Here is a 22,400-nt window from a genome sequence, read left to right on the forward strand (position 1 = left end):
AGCTTGTGCACGTGAGGGATGGTGTGATTCTTTCCATCTATTCCTTTTTTTTTTTTTTTTGGTTAAACGTAAGTGAACAACGTGAGCACACACTTGCCTCACCAAAGAGAGCTTCGTGTTACATTCTGTATAAATATTACCACAGTGATTCGTCATCTCCTTTCTATACATCAGGTGAAATGGAGCCGTATATTCTAGGTCAAGTTAAAAGTCAAAAAGTTTTTTCGTGAAGAAATATAAATGCACTACCCAAACCACGAGGGGAATGAGAAAAATGGCTAAACCACAAATCACCTTTCAACTCTGAGGAAAGCCTACCCTGTAGAAAACGAGTTTAAGGGGAACTTCTTAACCCACCACCTAAGAATACGATGGAAATTTGGAAGGCAAGTGGCCCCAGGATAGAGCCGTGATTTACTAGTAATTTACTAGTAATCCAGGCCAGATTTCCAAGGTCAAATATTTCTATTTCAGTAATTTTCCTGAAGAATGACGTTATGGAACCTCCTCATATTATGCCCCCGGAGCTGTGTATGGGGTCAGCAGGAGCTGAGATGACCCCATGATTACGGATCACAGCTCATGAACCTGGACTGTGGGACAGACTCTGTGTTCTACTCACGGTGACCCTGTGAGCATAAGGCAGAGCGTGCTGTGTATTATTGTCCTCACCGGCCAGAGGCTCTGAGAGTTACGTGCTTTGTCTAAGACCCCAGCTTGGACGGGGCACAGCCAGGACTGGAATCCGCGTCCTTGCCGACCGGGCTCACTTCCCCATACCGCGCTACTTCTGCTGACGTGGAACGTAATCGGCGCTGACAGGCTACCTTGTTCTATGATGTCACCTCGACTGGTCTGTCTGTGTACCAAAAAAAAAGGTCACCTTTGGGGTCATTTCCCTGGGTGTAAAATCAGAATCAAAATATGAATATTTTATGCGGCAGAAGTACATTCACAGTGACCTTATTTATGAACAACAACTATAAAATGAGATACATGGTTGAGAAAATGAATCTGCGGGAAGGCAATATTAGAGTGAAAAAAAGCTATGAAAACCTGTGGACGTGGGTTTGAATCTGAAACTTACTACTCATTAAATATGCACTAAATTAAAGTGGCTTAACCTCTACACGTCTCACTTATTATTGTTTCTTACCTGTGGATGTGGGTAATGCTTTTCATTATACAATATTGTGTGGTGATCCAATGAGATGATGTATATCAGAGTACCTGGCACAGTCTCTGTAACAAGGTAGTTGCACAATAAGTGTTTACTACATAAAGGATGGAGCAGGTCACTAATAATTGTTATTGTTAAAAGCGCAGATGAATCTGTTCTCTAGCAGGGAGAAAGGGTTGAGGACACCTAAGTTTTGCTTGGGGATGGGTGGGGAGGCATCAAGTTGCTGCTGGGCGGTGGCTGTGAGTGTGAGGAAATTAGACATCTAAAGTGGGTGTTAAACAAAGAGGTTACTGAAAGGGAATCGAGAGAGCGGGAGGGCGTCAGCAGACAGTCCTCAGGCTAAACCTCTTTCCTAGCAGCCTCTCCAGCCCATTTCCTGTCGTCTGTTGACCCACATTTTACACACTCTAATTCCCTGCACAGAGCAGTTGGATCATACCTCTGGGCTGTCATTCATATTCTTCCCCAGAACAGTGTACCCCTCGGTTTTCATGTCGTTCACTTATCTTCCAGCCTTTGGGATTCAACCCTGGTGTCATCCTTCCAGGAAGCCTTCCTGAAACTTCCGGATTGGACAGAGGGCCCTTTTTAGTGACCTCTGCCTCCTCTGTGCATTCTTTCCTTTATTACTTCATACACTATAAAAAGTAATGATTTGTGTATGGGTCGGTCTTCCCCACTCTTCTGTGAGCTGCTCCTAAGGGCAGGGTTTTTGTCTTATTTATCTTTATATTCCTAGAATTCAGCAGTGCTCCCAGTGTAAAGGGATTACTTTAGAACCTCTGGTTGGAATTAAACTGGACTGGACCAAGGTGGGAAGCATCAGAATTCCTTGCCTATTTCATGAGGTTGTATATGAGATTAGACAGGAAGAAGAACAAAGGAGGGGGGGAGGGGGGTGGGAGGAGAAGAATTATTATTATACAGGAAAGTAGTGTAAATCTTTATAATTCCCAGTTATAATAAGTAGTAAAAGTGGGTCAGTCAGATTTTTTTTTTCCCCTTACAAGCAACATCTATACAGATACTTAAATATCGCCACTCAAAGAAAAGATTTCAGGCAGCCCGTAAAGTTCAAGTTTTATCTCAGAGGCTTCTGTGTACATTATTCATATACAGCATAAAAATAAGTCATATCAGGCTCAGCTGAAGGTAAGACCATGTCGAGAAAGTACAGTACAGTAAAGAACCAGGGAGACGTTTTCAGGGAAACTCCTTGGAGGAGAGTCGGTCTCCACACTCATTCAATCTCAGTTTTTCTCAGTTCAGGCCACAATGTATAAGAACTGGAATGGGGAACATCCGTTTAATGGTTACCGGCTCGGGCTCTGAAACCAGCCTGCCTTTCTTCTAATCCTGTGTCTTTTACTTACTCTGTATGGACTCGAGCAAGTAAATTCTCCACTGCTTGCCTCAGTTTCCTCATCTATAAAATGAGGATTAAAAGAGTTAATACTTGTAAGGGGTTTAAGCAGTGCCTGGCCCATAGCAAATGCTCAGTAAATGTAATTATTCACTATCTTTAGTCCTTCTTTGTTCATTGTCAAATGTGAGGGTATCAATTGCTCAAACGTTATTATTTGTATATCTATCCATCTGTCCATGCATTAATTTAACAAGTATTTTTGAGTGCTGACTGTGTCTGGTACTGTGTTGGGTGCCAATGGCACAGAAAATGAGTAAGACATGGCCCTGTGCCTAGTAAATTCACGGTATTGTGTGTGTACAGACGTGCGCTTACGTGCGTGGGTAAGGGAGACTTACAGTTAAGCAGGTAATTTTAACAAACTTGATAAGTGCTCTACACGGAGAAGCACATGCTCATTAGGTCCCATGAAGAGAGGGACCTAATGCAGTTCCAGATGGTCAGGGCAAGCTTTCCAGTAGAAGTGATACTGAAGTTGGGTATGAGTTGGCCAAGTGAGAGTTGCAGGTGAGTGGGGCAGGTATATTTTATACCAAAGTAGCCACCTTGATAGAGGCCTGATAGAAGAAAATTGTGAGTGGGTCAGTATGGAAAGTCAAGCAGGGAGTGACTAGATGCAAGTCTGGCCAGGAAAGGAGTTGTTATACCACCAGGGGCCTTTCCTGCCAGGTAATGAGAGTTTGGGTGTATCCTGTGTTAGCCAGTAGAGAAGCCCTGAAGACATCTTAGCAGAGATGAAAATGTTTACATAGTTTCTATCATTTGAACTGGGTCCCTTGGAAAGTTTTGCTAATTCCCAGCATGTAGAATTTACCGCTGCTGCTTTTAGGCCCCGCTGTTTCCCTGTAGACTCCTATCACGGCCCTGTAGCCCTTTATTGAACTTACCTGTTTTTAATTGTGTCTCAGGAGACCGAAAGCACCTCAAAGACTATGTTTTATTTATCTCTGTATCCACAGAACCTATAACAGTGCTTGGCACAGAGCAGGCTCTTCACGGAGGCTTGATTCAAAAACAGGGTTTGATTTTAGGAAAATGTATTTCTTCTTATATGTCTAGAGCAAAGCGTTATCAGCTGAAATCTAGGCATTCAAGTCAGTGAACTGAGTGGTCTTTTTCACGGGGGCAGTGTGGTCCCTAAGAGCTGATGCCCACCAGATTCCTAATCCATCCACGAGCACTGCTGTGTGTCCGCACTGTGCTCGGCATTGAGGGAGATGTTTTTTAAATTGAAGTATAGTTGATTTACAATATCGTGTTAGTTTCAGGTGTACAGCACAGCGATCCAGTTATGTGTGTGTGTGTGTGTGTGTGTGTTCCTTTTCATATCCTTTTCCCTTATAGGTTATTATGAAATATTGAGTAGAGTTACCTGTGCTATACAGTAGGTCCTTGTTGGTTATCTGTTTTATATATAGTCGTGTGTATATGTTAATCCAAATACTTTAAGATCTCATTAGATAGTTGTGAAACTACTGCATACATACACAGAACAACCCTCACATCCCCAGGATGTGTCTGGGAATGCTCAGTTCTCAGTGAATGTTTGTGACTAAATAATAATGGAAGAAGGTGTGAGGAATGTCTGCTAAATGTTCTGAGTCCAGTTGAGGGAAAGTCTGTGAGATAGTTTAATCTCATAGGGTTTCATTGAGGAACCTGGGCCTTGGAAGAGAAAAAAGATCTGGAGAGAGAGAAGAAAGAGGCAGAGGATTCTAAAGAGGGAGAAATAGCATGAACATCACTTCATAGAGACTAATCACCACTTAATGAAATCTAAGCAACTGGAAATCATGAAAGCTCTGATAATAGTTGGGTATGTTGGAATTCACATAAGAGAGCCAATTCCAGGCAAATTGTAATTTGGACGGTGTATGTGAAAGGACTAGCAGTTGCTTTAGCAAATAGCCTAAGTGGGCCTTCACGACAATGTTAATTAAAGCCAAGTTAATTAGTTAATTAAAACAAAAGTAGCAAATGATAGTTTCTAAAATTACGGTGGAGACAATGCTAATGTTTCTGCCACCTGCCTAGAAACCCTGGGGAGGGTTTTACCTTCTGATAAAATTTATAATTTAGGGCTATAGGCCTCTGTCATTAATTTAGCCATGAAAGGTCCACTGCTGGGCTTCCCTGGTGGCGCAGTGGTTGAGAGTCCGCCTGCCGATGCAGGGGACACGGGTTCGTGCCCCGGTCTGGGAAGATCCCACATGCCGCGGAGCTGCTGGGCCCGTGAGCCATGGCTGCTGAGCCTGCGCGTCCGGAGCCTGTGCTCCGTAACGGGAGAGGCCACAACAGTGAGAGGCCCGCATACCGCAAAAAAAAAAAAAAAAAAAAAAAAAAAAGGTCCACTGCTTCTCAGAATCTCAGCTCCATGACCCTGGAAACTCTGAATGTTGTAGAGCCAGAACTTTAGACTCATCAAATTCAATGCTTTATTTAGGTCAGAACTGGTTTTGTGTTCATTTGTCAATTTGCAGCTGAAGTGAAGGCCCTAAACGGAAGCATGGCTATCTGCCTGACAGTGATTTGATGCTGCACGATGTCGTGCTGGAAGATTAGTGTCTAAAACCAAAATGTGAATCACAGGGACCTCTATACATTGATGGCATAAATAGTATGTTTCTCTATAAAAAAATCTATAGTGACTCACTCCCTCTTAAATAAAAATCTCCCCTTGCTATTTCAGTGAATTGAGTGACTGACTCCGGGCACTTTTCTTTTTTGTGCTCTAGGGTGAGCCTATTTAACTTCTCAGAAAACTGCTCAGACCTGTTCGAATTAGCTCTATTCTTCCCTTAGGTGCTCAGAGAACAGAAGTGATTCTCTCTCCAAGATCGGAGGTGGAAACTGGCTCTTTCTAGCCCCCTTCTCACTGAAGATATGAACTATTCTTCAGGCCCCCAGAAACCTTTCTTCTCTTTTGGCTATGATGATGGTTTCCAAAGAGAATCACCCTTTTAGTATCAATTCTCCAGCAGGTTAAGGGAGTTACTTGAAAAAGTAGTGTTGTGTTCAGTAAGCTTAGGGGAAGATGGAAAAGGATTAACACATGAGTGATTGGTTTATACACTGCAAGACTTTTCAGTTTTTACCTCCAGTAAAAGAATAGTCAGAGTCTCTTCAAGCTTGTTTGACCAAATACACTTTTTTTCAAAGAGCAATTTTGTCAGACTCGCTTTCCAAAGAAAACATTCTGGGAGATGCTCCACTCCGATGCCAAAAAGCTAAGGCCTGAGTTAAAAACTGCTGCATAACTTAACTAGTCATGAGACCATGGACAGGTGTTCTAACCTTACTGGACCACAGACCCCTCATTTGAAAAATGGGAATGATTATTGCTTCTACTTTCAGTATTTTGTGACCACTAGACAATTCTGTTAATATTACTACTGCCACTAATGCTACTAGGTACTTCGCTTTCCATGGTAGACACTATTCACTGGTGTATCCAACAAGCACTTGACAGCTTCCTTTCAGTCTCCATTTCAGAAGATGTAAAAGCTAAATGCATGCTTTCCAATACTCTCTTGCAGCTAGGGGTAGCTATATTGAGACAGTTTGGGCCAATAAGACATAAAGGCAAATTCGTAGGGGACTCTGAGAAGATTATTGTTTTCCCTCATAAAGGGGTACAATGCGTGGAGCTCTTGTGCATTCATCAGTAAAAGGCCTAGAGAATAGCAGAGATGTTGGCTCTGGCATCACTGAGCCCTGGAGGAACGCCAGGAGCAGGCTATCTGCATATTTCTTGTAACACGAGGAAAATGAAAGGCAAACAAGTCATGTAAATCTCTGAAAAGCAGGTTGACTTGCAGCTGAACACACTTCTAAAGATTTACCTACCATCTATTGAGTGCTTTCTATGTGCTGATAGAAAGCATTTAATACATATCAATTCAGTTACTCCTTACCACAGGGGTTATTATGTACCATTTCACAGGTGAGGAAACAGACAGAAGCACCTTGTTCAAATTCACGCAGAGTGTGCACTAACTTTTGGAAATATAGTTACTATAACCTCAGAAGTTATTATCATCTTTTTCACTCTAAATTAGGCAATTAGTGTCCTCTCTAGAATGGAGCCCTCACCGTCTGCCAGGAGACGTGGAAGGGACATATATAAGCCTTTTCGGAAAAAGGACCCAAACCCAATCTGGATTTATAGCAGCCTACTTCACCATACACTAGATGGAAGCAGAACCAGGCTAGGCTGAGCAGAGCAGCTGCTTCTCCCCAAAGACCTACATCCGAAGATCTAGGTTACATATTTAATGTCACTCTAGATCCCAACAGATAGGCTTATTGGCATATTACAGAATTCAAGCCTGAGAAGCACAACTAATGAAAGTGATTTAGACTAAAATGTGAAAATCTTAGGAGCACTCAAGTTCACTTGTTCCCCATTAATTAAGCCCCAGTGTGAAAGGCAATGTGATACATACTGGCCTTTATAAAACTATAAACTAAAAGGTGAGATAAATCCATACATAAGCAGTTATATCTACAATGTTCTGAACATCTTGATTTTGGATCACAGAGAAGGAATATCTAGTTTGAGAGCTCATGGGAGGTATAGAGGAATTTTAGTTTGGATCTAACTTTATTTCTTAGAATTATAGCTTCAAAGCAGGGAGCAGCTATGGGATGTATGTGATGCAAGGGTATTATAGCTTTCTCGGGCCTTTCTTCTTCTCTATATCAGAAGCAGGTCCCAGCGTGAATATCCTGGTTAATGGCAAAAAGAAGTCTCTGTATAATCAGAGGATAGCCTGTCTCAGCCATAATCATATAGACAGACCAGCATTTGCCAAGACCTCATACAGAAAAGCCAACAATTGCCAAAGGTGCCTCTGTACCTTCTTTCATATTCTAATACCCAGATGTGCTGACTACAGAATCCAATCATTAAGAACTACATGACCCTAGAGACATGGATGGGTCTAGAGACTGTCATACAGAGTGAAGTAAGTCAGAAAGAGAAAAACAAATATCGTATATTAACTCATGTATGTGGAACCTAGAAAAATGGTACAGTTGAACTGGTTTGCAGGGCAGAAATAGAGACACAGATGTAGAGAACAAACATATGGACACCAAGGGGGGAAAGTGGCGGCGGGGTGTGTGTGATGAATTGGGAGATTGGGATTGACATGTATACACTGATATGTATAAAATAGATAATGAATAAGAACCTGCTGTATTAAAAAAAAAATAAAAATAAAGCCCTCTGTTTAAGAACTTCCCAAAAAACCCCCAAAAAACAAACAAAAAAACAACAACTACATGACCCTGTAGGGAAAACAAGTTAAAATAGGACCCCAAATCCTAAGAATTCCTGTTTCTATTGGCATTACCAGTGAATTTTGTTGCTTATGCTGCCCTTTTATTTACTAAATTAGAAATGAAGTAGTTGAAAATAGTAATCTAATGTTATTAGAGGGATGATAGAATTATAGCAAAACATGAGATCAGTGGGTGGGAATCTTGAGCAGAAACTGATGACCACAGGAGTGCAGGGGATATTTGTAATACAGATCACAGCAGGCTTTGTTTATGGTTTCCTTTGCTGTGCAAAAGCTTGTAAGTTTAATTAGGTCCCATGTGTTTATTTTTGTTTTTATTTTCATTACTCTGGGTGGTGGATTGAAAAAGATCTTGCTGTCATTTATGTCAAAGAGTGTTCTGCCTATATTTTCCTCTAAGAGTTTTATAGTGTCCAGTCTTACATTTAGGTCTCTAATCCATTTTGAGTTTATTTTTGTGTATGGTGTTAGGGAGTGTTCTAATTTCATTCTTTTACATGTAGCTGTTCAGTTTTCCCATCACAACTTACTGAAGAGACTGTCTTTTCTCCATTGTATATTCTTGCCTCCTTTGTCATAGATTAGGTGGCGATAGGTGTGTGGGTTTATCTCTAGACTTTCTATACGGTTCAATTGATCTCTATTTCTGTTTTTGTGCCAGTGCCATACTGTCTTGATTACTGTAGCTTTGTAGCATAGTCTGAAGTCAGGGAGCCTGATTCCTCCAGCTCTACTTTCTCAAGATTGCTTTCGCTATTCGGGGTCTTTTGTGTTGCCATACAAAAGACAACCCTCAGAATCAGAAAAAATATTTGCAGACGAAGCAACTGACAAGGGATTAATCTCCCAGATATACAAACAGCTCATGCAGCTCAATATCATAAAAACAAACAACCCAATCAAAAAATGGGCAGAAGACCTAAATACACACTTCACCAAAGAAGACGTACGTATGGCCGACAAACACATGAAAAGATGCTCAACGTCACTAACTATTAGAGAAATGCAAATCAAAACTACAATGAGGTATCACCTCACACCGGTCAGAATGGCCATTATCAAAAGATCTACAAACAATAAATGCTGGGGAGGGTGTGGAGAAGAGGGAACCCTCCTACACTGTTGGTGGGAATGTAAATTGTTACAGCCACAGTGGAGAACAGTATGGAGGTTCCTTAAAAAACTAAAAATAGAGCTACCATATGACCCAGCAATCCCACTCCTAGGCATATACCCTGAGAAAACCATAATTTGAAAGGATTCATGCATGCATGCTGATGTTCATTGCAGCACTATTTATGATAGCTAAGAACATGGAAGCAACCTCAATGTCCATCAGCAGAGGAATGGATAAAGTAGATGTGGTACATATATATACAAGGGAATATTACTCAGCCATAAAAAGGAACAAAATAGTGCCATTTGCAGAGACGAAGGTGGACCTAGAGATTGTCATACAGAGTGACATAAGTCAGAAAGAGAAAAACAAATATCGTGTAATATCGCTTATATGTGGAATCTAGAAAAAATGGTGAACTTATTTGCAAAGCAGAAATAGAGTTACAGATGTAGAGAACAAATTTATGGTTACTAAGGGGGAAAGGGGAGGTGGGATGAATTGGGAGATTGGGACTGACATATATACACTACTATGTATAAAAAAAAAAAACTAATGAGAACCAACTGTATAGCACAGGGAACTCTACTCAGTGCTCTGTGGTGACCTAAATGGGAAGGAAATGTAAAAAAGAGTGGATATATGTATACGTATAACTGATTCACTTTGCTGTACAGCAGAAAATAACACAAGATTGTAAAGCAACTATACTCCACTAAAAATTAATTAAAACAAAAACAACTGATCATTGTAGCCTTAATCTTATGAAAGTTAGTAGAACCACTAGGGGGAAGTAGTGTGCACACTTGAAGACAAGCAAAAAGTAGCTACCACATTACTACATTCTCCAGTCCATTCATTCAACAAACATACCAATGAATGATTATTGAGTGTCTTCTATGTGTCAAGCACCCTTCTCAGTACTTCTAGGCCCTGGAGGCACAGTGATGAACAAGGTAGACAAGGCCTCCACTCCCAAGCTTATCCTGCTTAGATTGGGACAAAGGGTATGTTCTACAGTCTGGCTAGAAGCTAGACAATGTAAAAATGGAGATGCTCTAGAAAGCCCAGGCTATACAATCAATGTATGTATAGGTTTATTCTGCCTTATATGATGCTCTCTTTGTTATGAAGACCCTCCTCATTGCACACCTGACACAGAGACATTCAGGTATGGACAAAGACTGACAGCTGTTAACTTAGTTAATAATAATAGCAAACACTTAAGAAGTACTTATTGTGTGGCATACACTTACATGTATTTACTTATTTAGTCTTACAACCACTGTATGTAATATGTATTTCATTAACTCCATTCATCAGAGGAGGAAATGGAGGCATAGAGACGTTAAGTGATTTGCCTGTGGTTATACAGCTAGTAAGTGACGCTGCCCAGCTAACTGGGATGTTTAATCCCAGTGCTGCCCAGCTCTGCACTCTGCTACCTCCAATAAAGTGTCTATTGTGTGCTTGCGCTATTTCTTTCACTCTTGACAATCCTATGCGGTAGGTGATATGATCTCAATTTGGCAGATGAAGGAAGCAAGGCTCAGAGACAAGAAATGGTAGTGCCGGTGTTCAAACTCAGGACAAGCTGGCTACAAGGCCAGTGCTCTTCACCATTGCTGCATGTTCTCTCCATGGAGCCTGCCCTGGTGAGTTTTTGGGGTGTTTAGGCACAGTCTCACAATTCCGTCCCTCCAGCAACCGTTTTGTTTTCTCTATCAGGATTCCCTGTAAGATTTTATTTGAAGAGAGAGTTTAAAGAGAGGCTGATAAAATAAAAGTTTGGAAAAAATAAATTTTCTTGGATAAAATAAAAGGCTTATCTTGCAGAAGTTGCAGAAAAAGAATGTTTTAGAAGTCACGAAGGCAGATGGAAAATATTCCAGCAGTTAGATATATGGAAGGTCTTCTGTGTATAGGCCATGACATACCCAGGATTTATTGAGGAAGTAGAAGGGGTTATTTTTCCCAAGGTTTACAGTTTAGTTGAATACCCTGCACAGTGTACGTGGAAAGAGATGAGAGGCATATAGGAATCAGAAAAGAATTGAGAGAGGCAAGGATACATGTTAATAATGCAAATGAATTGGGTCATGCGGATAAACTCCCAAGTACCCTATGAGTCCTTTTTAGTCCTCAGCAGACACAGTCCTCAGCAGACGCAGTACCTTTACCATCAACCATAATTCAGGCTTTGAAGAATCAGGGCTGATAGGAAAGTAGGATTTTTCAGGAAGGCTAAATGATGGTATAAGAGAATTGTTCAAGGATTAGTATTTAGCTATCTTCCATTTGAAAAATGCTTATCTTCCACTTATTTGTCTAGATTTTAGGAAAATTCTCAAATCTCTATAGTTTGCAGACTGATGCTCTGACTAGCTCTTTTGATGTGTTTTCTTAAACATTATTCCCAGTAACAATCTATGTAGCCTTTTTAATACCTCCAAATTTGTTCTCAAGCCACTGATAAGATGATCTCATTGCCTTTTGAAGTGCCTTAGGGGGCATTTATCACATAACAAGGTCCTCCACATGGAGGGATATCATTGGCTGTTGGCTTCAGATTCTTTTCAGATGGCCATTGGCCGATAACTACTACCTGGGACGCTGGCCTTCGTGGATGGGATGAGACTATGGACAACAGAGAAAGTGGGAAACTGGCTGGTTGTTTAGCAAGGTTATATGCAAAGCCCCTTTGTTGTTTTGCCCCTTTCAGCTACTTAGACATGTCCCAAAGAGTTCAAGTTGCCCATTAAGAATGAAAGTATAGGGCTTCCCTGGTGGCGCAGTGGTTGAGAGTCCGCCTGCCGATGCAGGGGACACGGGTTCGTGCCCCGGTCCGGGAAGATCCCACATGCCGTGGAGCGGCTGGGCCCGTGAGCCATGGCCACTGAGCCTACGCGTCCGGAGCCTGTGCTCCGCAACGGGAGAGGCCACAGCAGTGAGAGGCCCTTGTACCGCAAAAAAAAAAAAAAAAAAAAAAAAAAAAAAAAGAATGAAAGTATAAATTATATATTTCTTGTGCCTCTGTGGGATGGGCAGTCAAGGGTCCTTCTGGGCTTGAGAGAGGTTCAGGCACATGTAAGTGCAGTCAGATGTGTAAGGCTCTTGGTGCTCTGCTCTCAGCATAATCTTTGTTAACACTAATTTTCTCTGTTCTATGCGGGTGAATTAGAATTTAGTCCACGGTATATCTCTGTCCCCTCAGGACCCCGAGGTCCTTGCCTTGCCTTAGTGATTTAGCTGTGCTCTCCCTGTTCTTCTGACCTCACTTCCCTTTTGTTGTAAGTCTTTGCTTTTTTTTCTCTATCTCAACTTTTATGTTTCTGGCCTTAGGTTAAGTCACCAGGCCCATACCCAATTAACTCCATAAAAACCATTCAGTGCAAACGTCCAAAGCCCTTTCCCAGCACCCTGCCTCCCCTAGTTTCAGTTATTCAGGTATTTCGCATCTCAAAGGCCTGGGAAACAAATGCCACTGATTCCGCCCGCCCTAGGGGCCAGTGCTCTACGGCACCTGCAAAACTTTTACCTTAGGGTTTCCCCAGAGGAGCCCCTCCTCTTCCACAGGTTGACCAGGCTGCTGGATCTGCTGGCTGCCGAGGAGGACTTGCCATCCCCCACGTGCATGCGCACCACCGTGGACGTGGTGAAGGCGCTGCGCACGTTCCTCTCTGGTTTGGCCAGGATGATGTATACCTTCGGCACAAACATGCAGCCGAGGGCCACTGTGGCGCTGAGGCTGACTGAGAAACACATGGTGATGATTTTGTAGTTGCTGCCGAAGTAGATGGGCACAAAGGCCAGCCATATAATGCAGGTGGTGTACATTGTGAAGGCGATATACTTGGCCTCGTTGAAGTTGGCTGGAACATTTCTGGTCTTGAAAGCATAGAAGGTACAGCTCAAAATCAGCAATCCATTGTATCCAAGAGGAGTGACAACTCCTAGGTTGGTGGTGTTGCAAATCAGGTAGACTTCTCGAATGCTTGGGTAGTCGTGCATTATGTCGGGAGGCTCCATTATAAAGAGGGCGATGATGATGCCCAGCTGGATGCATATGAGAATGAAAGCAATCACTAGCTGGGCACAGGCACTCATGAATCTGGGCTTTTTGGTACAGATCTTCTTCTTGCTGCCAGCCAGGATCCTTGCAATACGATTGGTCTTGGTTACAAGGGCTGAATAGCTCATGGCTGGGGAGAGACCGATGCCTATTCTCTGAAGGTAGCAGTAAATCTGTTTGGGCTTTGCAATGAGGCAGAAGGTACATAAGTAGCCCAGGCAGATGCCAGCAAGGATAATGTAGCAGAGTTCCCTGCTGGAGGACTTGACTACTGGTGTATCACGGTAAATGATGAAGACTGCGGTGACAAACAGGGTGGCTAGCAGGCCGAGGCAGGCAAACACCACAGCTGCAATGGGCTCAGGGTCACCCCAGCGAAGATACTGTACTGGGATCAAATCACAACCTGCAGAGACACAGACACATATTGAAAAAGAAGGAAGAAATATTGACTTGGGTCACTTGTGCCTAAGTTGTAAGCAGGTGCCTATGACCCTTAGAGTTTGTCTCCAGTCTACCCTTCTAAGCTCAGTATCCCCATACGACTCCTTTCTTCATATATTCAGTCATAAAATATTTATCTTTAGATTATCAAATACAGACTCTGTGACAGGAGCTGTTCTAGGTTCTGAAAGCAAAATGATGAAGAACGTATTCCCCGCCCTCCAAAAAAAAAAAATTGGTGGGGGTTAGGGGGACTTTTATAGAATTACCTACAGGTGGGATAAGGACCATGAAGAAGTAGAGCATGAACCCTGACTCAGTCTGTGGGAACAGTAAAATCTCCTTCAACAGGAATTAGCAAATGCAAGTGTTGTGGTTTGGCTGAATTTGTGGATTTGGTAGGTTTAGCAAATAGAAATTAATTGTAAGGAAAGAGCTAGGGGGCATTGGAGGACTGAAAGGAGGTTCCGTACAGTAATGTGATGAGTGGCCTAAGATAAGTCTGGAACGTAGGCAGGAGGGGATCTTGCAGGGCAGAGGGTCTTAGATCAATGGGAAGTCATTGGAGGGATCTATGTAGAGTAAGAGGAATCACATGGTCAGATTTGTGTGCGTGTGTTGTAAACATTATTTTGGTTGCCGTGTGGATTTTGGATGAGGTAAAGGTGTAGAGGGATTTGAGAAATATTGGAAGCAATATAGGCTGTTTAAATGCATGTGGGGATATGTGAAAGACAAAGGCATCAAGGATGACCAACACTGGTGCTTGAATCCACTGCAAAAAACCATGACAATTTGGCGTCGTTTGGGTTATGTGCCTTCCTTTTAAATTTCTTTAGGGCAGTGATTCTCAAACTTGGCTACACACTGGAATCACTTAGATATTTTAAAAAAGTACTGCGGCCTGGGTTTCTGTGCCAGAGTTTCTGATTTCATTGGCCTGGGTATCAGGATTTTTAAAAGGCACTCTAAGTGCTTCTAAACTTGCAGCCAGAGTTGAGAACCACTGCTCTCAAAGGATCATTCTTGTCAATTAGATTTTTAAAATGGAATTGAGATAGCTTTATTGAGTGAGTAGGAGAGGAGGTAGTAATCTGGAGCACTGGACACTTCAGCAATGTGGCAGAGATCATTCACTGCCTGCAAATAGCCATCCTCCCCTTTATCCTCAGCAACAGATCTCCGTTTCCTTTGGGGTGGTAAAGGATGCAGCTAAAACGCTACATTTGCCAGCAACCTTTGCAGTCAGGTGTGCCATGTGATAGGTTTTAGCCAGAAAGATGTAAGCAGAGAACTCCTTCAAGGAAAATGACTCATCTTGGAAAGTACCTTTTTTGCCCTTCCTGGCTTTCTCCTTCTGTCGACTGGACTATACACATGATGGCTAGAGCTCCAGCAGTTATCTTGGGCTATAAGGTAACATTAAGGTCAGAAAACATGTTTTGGGATTTGGAAGAGAAAAATGCAGGGAGCCTGAGTCCCTGTTAACCGTGGAATCACTGACTAGCTCTGGACTGTGTATATCATATTTACCTTGTTTAAACAACTTTTATTTCCCTTATATATGCAGCCACACCAAATCCTAATTGATATAGCTGTAACTTCCTGTATCTCCTGGTCAAGGGTATTGTAGTAAGTGGCTTTGAATATCAATGGCTACTAGGAGGTAAGGGAGACAACAGTCACAGTATGTAATGATGGCGTAGGGAAGCAGAATTCGCCATCCCCAAGTATGTCTCTTTGCGATATTAATTACTTTCAGCTGGTTATTTTCTAAGAAACGGCAGACGGGGGAAGAAAACTGAAAACCCCACTAGGAGAGACACACTTTTGTAAGAAACATTTGCATTCATGAGGGAAATCTCCATTTGGAAGGGTGGCACCCTCACTGTACAGTAGAGGAGGATGTCCAAATCTCTAGAAATTCTTATCAGTGGAGAAGGCAAAGACTTGAATCTGCATAAAAACCTTTACCCTTACTGTGCTTTTCCTCCCCTAGCTGACTGTCCCCACCCTCAATGTCTCTATTGTCTTTAGCTGAGGACAGTACTTAAGATGAGGGCTTTGGCCATTTTGGTGAGTAACTCATTTTTCCTGAGTCTCTCCCATGTCTACAGGTTGTAAAACTCTTTGATTTCTCTTCTTAATGTCTCATGTCAATTTCATTCTCTTGATGTCAGCCAGAAGCACCTAGAAGGGTAGAGGGAAATTTCTTCCTCCCTGACAATGACAAAGAAGCGTGGGGTTCTTTCAAAACATGTCTGAGGCAGCTCTGTTGTAGAAAGAAACGAAAACATTCTTTCTTCTCTCTCTTATTTCTGCCTTGCCAGTCTTTTTCTTCAAGATCTTAGGTTTCAAACTATTAGTTGACAGTAAGATGCAATACGGGTTTAATAGGATGTGTGAGTTAGCCTAGGGTCCTCAGCACACTTTACAAAATAGTTTCTGTGGGAAAATGTATGCTTAGTTTAAAAACCTGTGCTTTTAACTTTAAAAAATGTGTATGTGGATAGCCCAGACTAAATATGACAGTTATTTTATATAGTGTATAGGATTATAAATAAATGCATATCTCATTGCTAATGAATATACCTGTATCTATATTTCTAGGCACTTGTGTTCACGTGTGCGACTTATTATGTAGGATATCAACTTCTGAGACTTTAGGATACCATAGGGTTTAGGTTCATATTTACAAATTTGTTCTTCATAGAGACTATTTTACAAGAAAATAGAGACTCATCATTCCTATCTTTATTCTTCCATAACAGCTTATTTATAACACTGATATGACAGTGAAATTCATTATCTACTGTAGTTAATTCTATAGGGGTCTGTTTCCCCTGCTAGGTCATGAGCTACTACATGTCCATGGTAATTTACTGATATAGGAAAGATGTTATGTGGTACATGAAGCAGGAATCCTTTCAACAGCTAAAGAGAATCACCTGAAAAAATATGTAAATATTTAAGGACTTTCACTTTACTCCTTTTTTTCCCCCTGTTGTTCTGCTAAATCTTAACTGCTTTTATCTAAACGTCATTAGCACCCTAATTACTGAATGGTTTCTCTGGGATAACATTCATCACTGTTTTTATGTCAAATATATTCTTGAACTCTTCATGTGCAACCTGTTAACATCATGTGTGAAACTTAGAAATCTCCATTAGATACATGTGTTGGAAGAAATGTGTATAAGGGATGCCTCTAATGTGTTGTGGTTATTTTCTCAAAGTTGTCAGAATTTATATATTCAAATGAATGTTTTTTTCATTTAACGTGAACCACTGCAAAGGCTTTAATGATGCCGCCATTGCACAAAATACTTTTGAAACTATTCTCTTGGAATAGAAGATATTGGATTCTGATGATAGTGTTATAATCATTGAATGTTATAAATTGGATAAGATCTTAGAGTTTCCAAGAATGGATGTGCATCACAATCACTTGGAGAGTCTACAAAAATACAATTCAGGAGTCTAAACTCAGGAGATTTCGAATCAGTACATTTGGGGTGGGACAAAAGAATTTTGTTTTGAATCAGCAAGCTCAGTGACTATACAACTGGTCCTTGGTTGGCAGCCCAACCTTAGCGATTATCAGGCTGACTTCTCATCCAGAGTGTGAATGTCTTACATGATAATTACTAGATGCAATCACCCTAACCCTACCTAAGGCTTTCCATGAGCTATGTTGTCTCAAGGCCAGGATTAATATTGGGGGAAGATAGACTGGAAAGACAGGAGGTCTGGATGGCAGGTAGAGACGGGAGGTGAATACAATGGTTAGAAGGCTATCACAATAGGACAGGCAAGGGATGTTAGGGCAATAATTAAAAGCCACTGTCCTGAGAACATTCAGCTGGTAAAGACATTTCAGAACTAGGACTGAAAGAAGTGATGAGGTAGACAGACAGCAGAGTCAGGAGAGAGGCTTCTAACCAAGCTGATGGCAGTGCTGTTAACCAAGATGCAGGCTGTTGGAAGAAGAGCGTCACATTTTATAGGAATGATATCTAGTTCCAGTTTGGACATGTGTTTGAAATGTTTATGACGAGTAGAGCAGATGGGAGCAGAAGCTTAGAAGAGCTATCAGGGTAGAAGTTACAGCTTTAGGAATCATCTGTGTATAGGTGGAAATAAGAGACATGGAAGTAAATGTAATCAATAAGGAAATTCATGGATATATATAGATGAGAGCAGACTCTGGAAGTCTGGTATGACACCGAACTTAAGGAAGGGCAGAGGAAGAGGATATGTCAGGGAAGATATAAGCTAGATCATCTAGAAGGAAGGAAGGGTGTCAGAAGCCAAAGGAAAGTGGTTAAGTGGATGGTGTACCGTATCCTCCTCTAACAATGTCACTTCAGTTTTCTTTCTTTCTTTCTTTTTAAAAATCCTTACCCAAAGAGCTTTCACAAAGCTTTGAGCTTCAGTTTTCCAGATATCTCTCCTTGTGGCATATCACTCTCTTATATTTCCCCCCTTTACTACTTTTAGTTCTGTTTCCTCTGAACAGGGGGTGGTATCATGAAGAAGTTCTATCAAATCTCAGAATATTGAGATACTGCTAACCTTATTATGATATAAGTTTAGATCCTCATTAATCGCTATGCCTACTTTGCATTGGTTTACAAACATCTGAATACACTGTTATTCTTCCTAAATCTCTTCCTTATTTTCTTCTGTGAATTAGGGCCTTTTCTGCATTAATGGTTTTCTTTTTTATCCCAGTTTCATTCTTAGTGTAATGGTAAGTACTCAGTGTTGGAAGTACTCAGTGTACTGGTAAGTTATCACTGGAAGGGTATGTAGAAGTTAACTAAGAATCTGTAGACTATATATTTTATAGTTTTACTATAATCAGTTTAGCGTATGCTTTTTATATTTTAGATGAAAGGATCTTGATCATATTGGTGAAGTTCCCTCCTAACAAGCATATTAGAGTTTCTTAGAAGATGCACGATATTATTACATTCCTTTCTAGAAATGCATGTGAGGCATAAATTATAAAATCACGACCTGTTTTCTGATGACATCTCTTTAGGTGGCTATCCACTTCTCACTTTCCTCCCCTTTCATGCTTGATCCGTATTCTGTGATTCTCCAGTATAATTCATCCTTTCATAGCTTGAGGTGACATATATTGAAAACAACAGTTTTTTTCTTTTCCATTATAGTTTATTACAAGGTATTGAATATAGTTCCCTGTGCTATATGTAGGACTTTCTTGTTTATCTATTTCATACATAGTAGTTTGTATCTGCTAATCCCAAACTCCTAATTTATCCCTCCCCCACCCCCTTCCCCCTTTGGTAGCTATAAGTTGGTCTGCGAGTCTTTCTGTTTTGTAAATAAGTTCATTTGTATCGTTTTTTAGATTCCATATAAGTGATGTCCTATGATATATGTTTTTCTCTGTTTGACTTACTTCACTTAGTATGATAATCTCTAGGTCCATCAGTGTTGCTGCAAATGGCATTATTTTATTCATTTTAATGGCTGAGTAATATTCCATCACACACACACACACATATGTGTGTATATATATATATATCACAGCTTCTTTTATCTATTCATCTGTCGATGGACATCTAGGTTACTTCCATGTCTTGGCTATTGTAAATAGTGCTGCTGTGAACACTGGGGTGTATGTACCTTTTTGAATTAGAGTTTTCTCTGGATGTACGCCCAGGAGTGGGACTGCTGCATCATATGGTAGCTCTATGTTTAGTTTTTTAAGGAACCTCCATATTGTTCTCCATAGTGGCTGCACCAGTTTACATTCTCACCAACAGTGTAGGAGGGTTTCCTTTTCTCCACACCCTCTCCAGCAGAAAATACAACAATTTTTTTTAAAGGGAAGGAGAGCTGCCAAAACTGTATTATCCACATTATCCTATGATTCCACTACTGTGCTTCCCATACATCTAACGGGAGATGGACGGCTCACTGATTTCCTGGACACCTAAAAATGATACGACTGCTTAGCAATAACTGGTACTCATGCTTACTGTTTGGGTATTAGTCTTGCAGGAGTAATATTCCTGTAGTTAATAGTTCCTAGACTGTTGCATTCTCAAACCCTCTTCCAGGTGTCTGTTCAGGCAGAAGGAAAGAGGAGTCAAAGATCCTGGGACAGTTGCCTGATGTTCTGTAAGTTGACTAGGCAGGAACTCCTTGACAAGCTCCTTATTTCCTGTATAATTTTGGAGGAAAGGAAGTTGCTGCTGAGAATCTTTGAGCATCAGATGTATGTGTTGTCCGCTGCCGGCCAGGCCATTTCAGGTATACGAAACTCATTCGGGGCTGTTGTGGAACTCTCGTCTCATACGTGAACAATAGATCTGCCCAGAGTACAGGGTGTTGACTGGGGGCTAACAACATCACGCCTGCTGGCAGTCTGCTCCATCGATAGACCATTTGTCTGCCTTTCCTCCCTTCTTTACCTGTCTGGATCTGGATCTCTAGGGTGTTGGTTTGAGATAGCAGAGTGATGCAGACTCAGAATTCTTTCTGCCTTGTTCATAGCCCTGCTCATTTAATATTTTCTCTTCACTTAGCCTAAGCTAAAGTTTTTCATTACTTCCATATTTCAGAAGAACTGGAAGTGATGTGTGTGTGTGTGTTATATTTAGGTACCTTATTTTTCTTTGTAGCACTTACTATAATTTTAATCTATCTTGTGTGTGTATATGTGCATGTGTTAGAGAGAGAGAGAGAGAGAGAGAGAGAGAGAGAGGTTGAGAGAGACGTCATATTGTTTAAGTCTGTCCTCCCTACTTCACTAAAAGCACCCTGATGTCAGAGACTTTGCGTCTTTTGCTCACGAATGGAACCGTGGTACTGAGCACGGTGCCTTACTCATATGGTTAGCACAGCAATTTACAAATTAATATATCTACTATATAGTCAAAGTATAATCAAATTCTCATTCTGGTGTATGGATCAAATCATTCTCAGCAAACCTTTTTGTGGCCTTTAAAGTCCAAGTTGCAGAACTGTTATGTACTGTTGTAGATAGAAATCTAAATTCAGTGCATTACACCTGAATTTTAGAGTCAGGATTCTGAATCAGAGAGGGCAAAGCTAAGTAAGCACCTCAAAGGCTTCCTTCTGCCTAGGGGTGTGACAAGTCTCACATTAGAAATATTCCTGGTACTAACTTGGCAGTGATCAGTGTTTGTGATTAATCTAATTTTGAGTAATTCATTGGATCTGGGAATTATGAATAGAAGAAAGAGGGAGGCAGTAACCTAAGTCATTCTTTAACAAGTGTCGTTTAGTATAAAGTTCAGATACACCGTTCCCAAAAAGGCTTCAGTAGTTGTGGCACGCGGGCTCAGTTGCTCTGCAGCATGTGGGATCTTCCCGGACCAGGCCTCGAACCCGTGTTCCTTGCATTGGCAGGTGGATTCTTAACCAATGCACCACCAGGGAAGCCTTTGTCCTTTGGTGTCCTTTGGTGGGTGCCCTCTAGGAACCAGTGGGCGGCTCTCACTCCAGTCGGCAGCACTAACTGGAAACCCCCAGAAGAGTTAGCAGCGAGGTCACTGTGAATCCCACCCATGACCTGCCAACAGTGTTGATCCAACTGAAGCTTTCTCCTTTCTGTGGCCCCCACCACTCAGCACTTACCCAAGACTTCTCACCACTTTTCCTGGACCCTTTCTCCCCAGCAGGGCCTCAGAAGGCCTGTCGCCTCCCTGCTCTGTCTCCTAGACCATGGCGACTCTTTTCTCAGTGTGTCTTTTGCTAAAGATGCCCTTTTTGTATAAATAAAAGATAATTTGGAGTTGTTCTCTCTCTCAAAAAAAAAAGGCATTCCCAAAAAGGCATTTTCTAGAGTTGATTGATTTTACCATTACCTTAGCATGAAATAAAACATAACCATGATTCCTCCCTCAAATGAAAATTTAGTCTCTATCCAAAATGTTTGGTAGGTTTTATGGAAGCTGCCTCAATGGGAAGCCACTTTATTCCTGTTTATGCCAGCATTAAAAAAAAGGGCAGAAACTAACATGTATTGAATGCCTACTAAATGTCAGGTGTTATCCTAGATATTTTAGGTAATCTTCACAATAAACAAGTGAGGTAGGTATTATTAACTCTGTTTTACAGAGGAAGGATATGAGGTTTAATCTGATGCGTTGGGGCTGAGATTAAAACCCTGTGAACATTTTGATGGATTGATTAACTGACTGACTTATGTTACATCAGGAGAGACAAACTGATCAGTGTTCCTTTCAAAGGGGCCCTGAGGTTACTTAGTAGGAAGCAGAATCGTGAATAATTGGCAATGTCTGCCATGTGCAAGGAGGGGCTAGTGGTGGCATAAGTATTTGATATTTGACGTAGATCCATTCTCCCTCCTGAGAAATCTCATTGGTTCAAATTCTTCAGCGAGGTTCTCATCCTGGCTTATATGTCCTGAGGGTTGCTAGCCAGACACTGATTGGTAAATTTTTACTTTTGTGTCCCTAAAGTTTTCTAGTGTGGAATGAGCACCAAGTACCCACAGCACACGAGAACAAGGATTGATTGTAGGACATTCCTAACATTGCCACATAGAGGACTCACAGCCACCCATTTATCATCGGACCCAGCCTATTTCACGCCCTTCAAGGTTTATTGCATATTTTTTGTTTTAGATTCCCTTAATAAAATTCCCTCAGAGAGCTGACAACTCAGGGCTATAGTTTTTATTTAGCTTTTATATTTTTTTATTTGTTACATTTTATAGGGGAATTTGAAATTGTATGCAAAGATTAATTTCAGAATTAGGCATAAAGAATGATTTAATAGTTCTGCAGAGTGCTGAGGGGACGGATTATCACAGATGCACACTTGTA

At 41.2% G+C, this 22,400-nt stretch overlaps 1 protein-coding gene and 1 long non-coding RNA gene across 5 annotated transcripts in view; one reads left to right on the forward strand and one right to left on the reverse strand.

The window, feature by feature from the left end:
• Positions 1–22,400, reverse strand: part of GRM5 (glutamate metabotropic receptor 5) — a 548,940-nt gene that overhangs the window by 47,865 nt on the left and 478,675 nt on the right. For all 4 annotated transcript variants that reach the window (XM_067750657.1, XM_067750656.1, XM_067750658.1 and 1 more), the window contains one exon: positions 12,571–13,510. In XM_067750657.1, the coding sequence (XP_067606758.1) occupies positions 12,571–13,510 (940 nt within the window). The remainder of the gene's footprint in view (positions 1–12,570; positions 13,511–22,400) is intronic.
• The window catches only part of LOC137230719 (uncharacterized), a 131,644-nt gene that overhangs the window by 43,814 nt on the left and 65,430 nt on the right, over positions 1–22,400 (forward strand). The gene's annotated exons all lie outside the window — the stretch shown is intronic.

The sequence above is a fragment of the Pseudorca crassidens genome, chromosome 9 (assembly GCF_039906515.1).
Source record: "Pseudorca crassidens isolate mPseCra1 chromosome 9, mPseCra1.hap1, whole genome shotgun sequence".
NCBI classification, from domain to species: Eukaryota; Metazoa; Chordata; class Mammalia; order Artiodactyla; family Delphinidae; genus Pseudorca; species Pseudorca crassidens.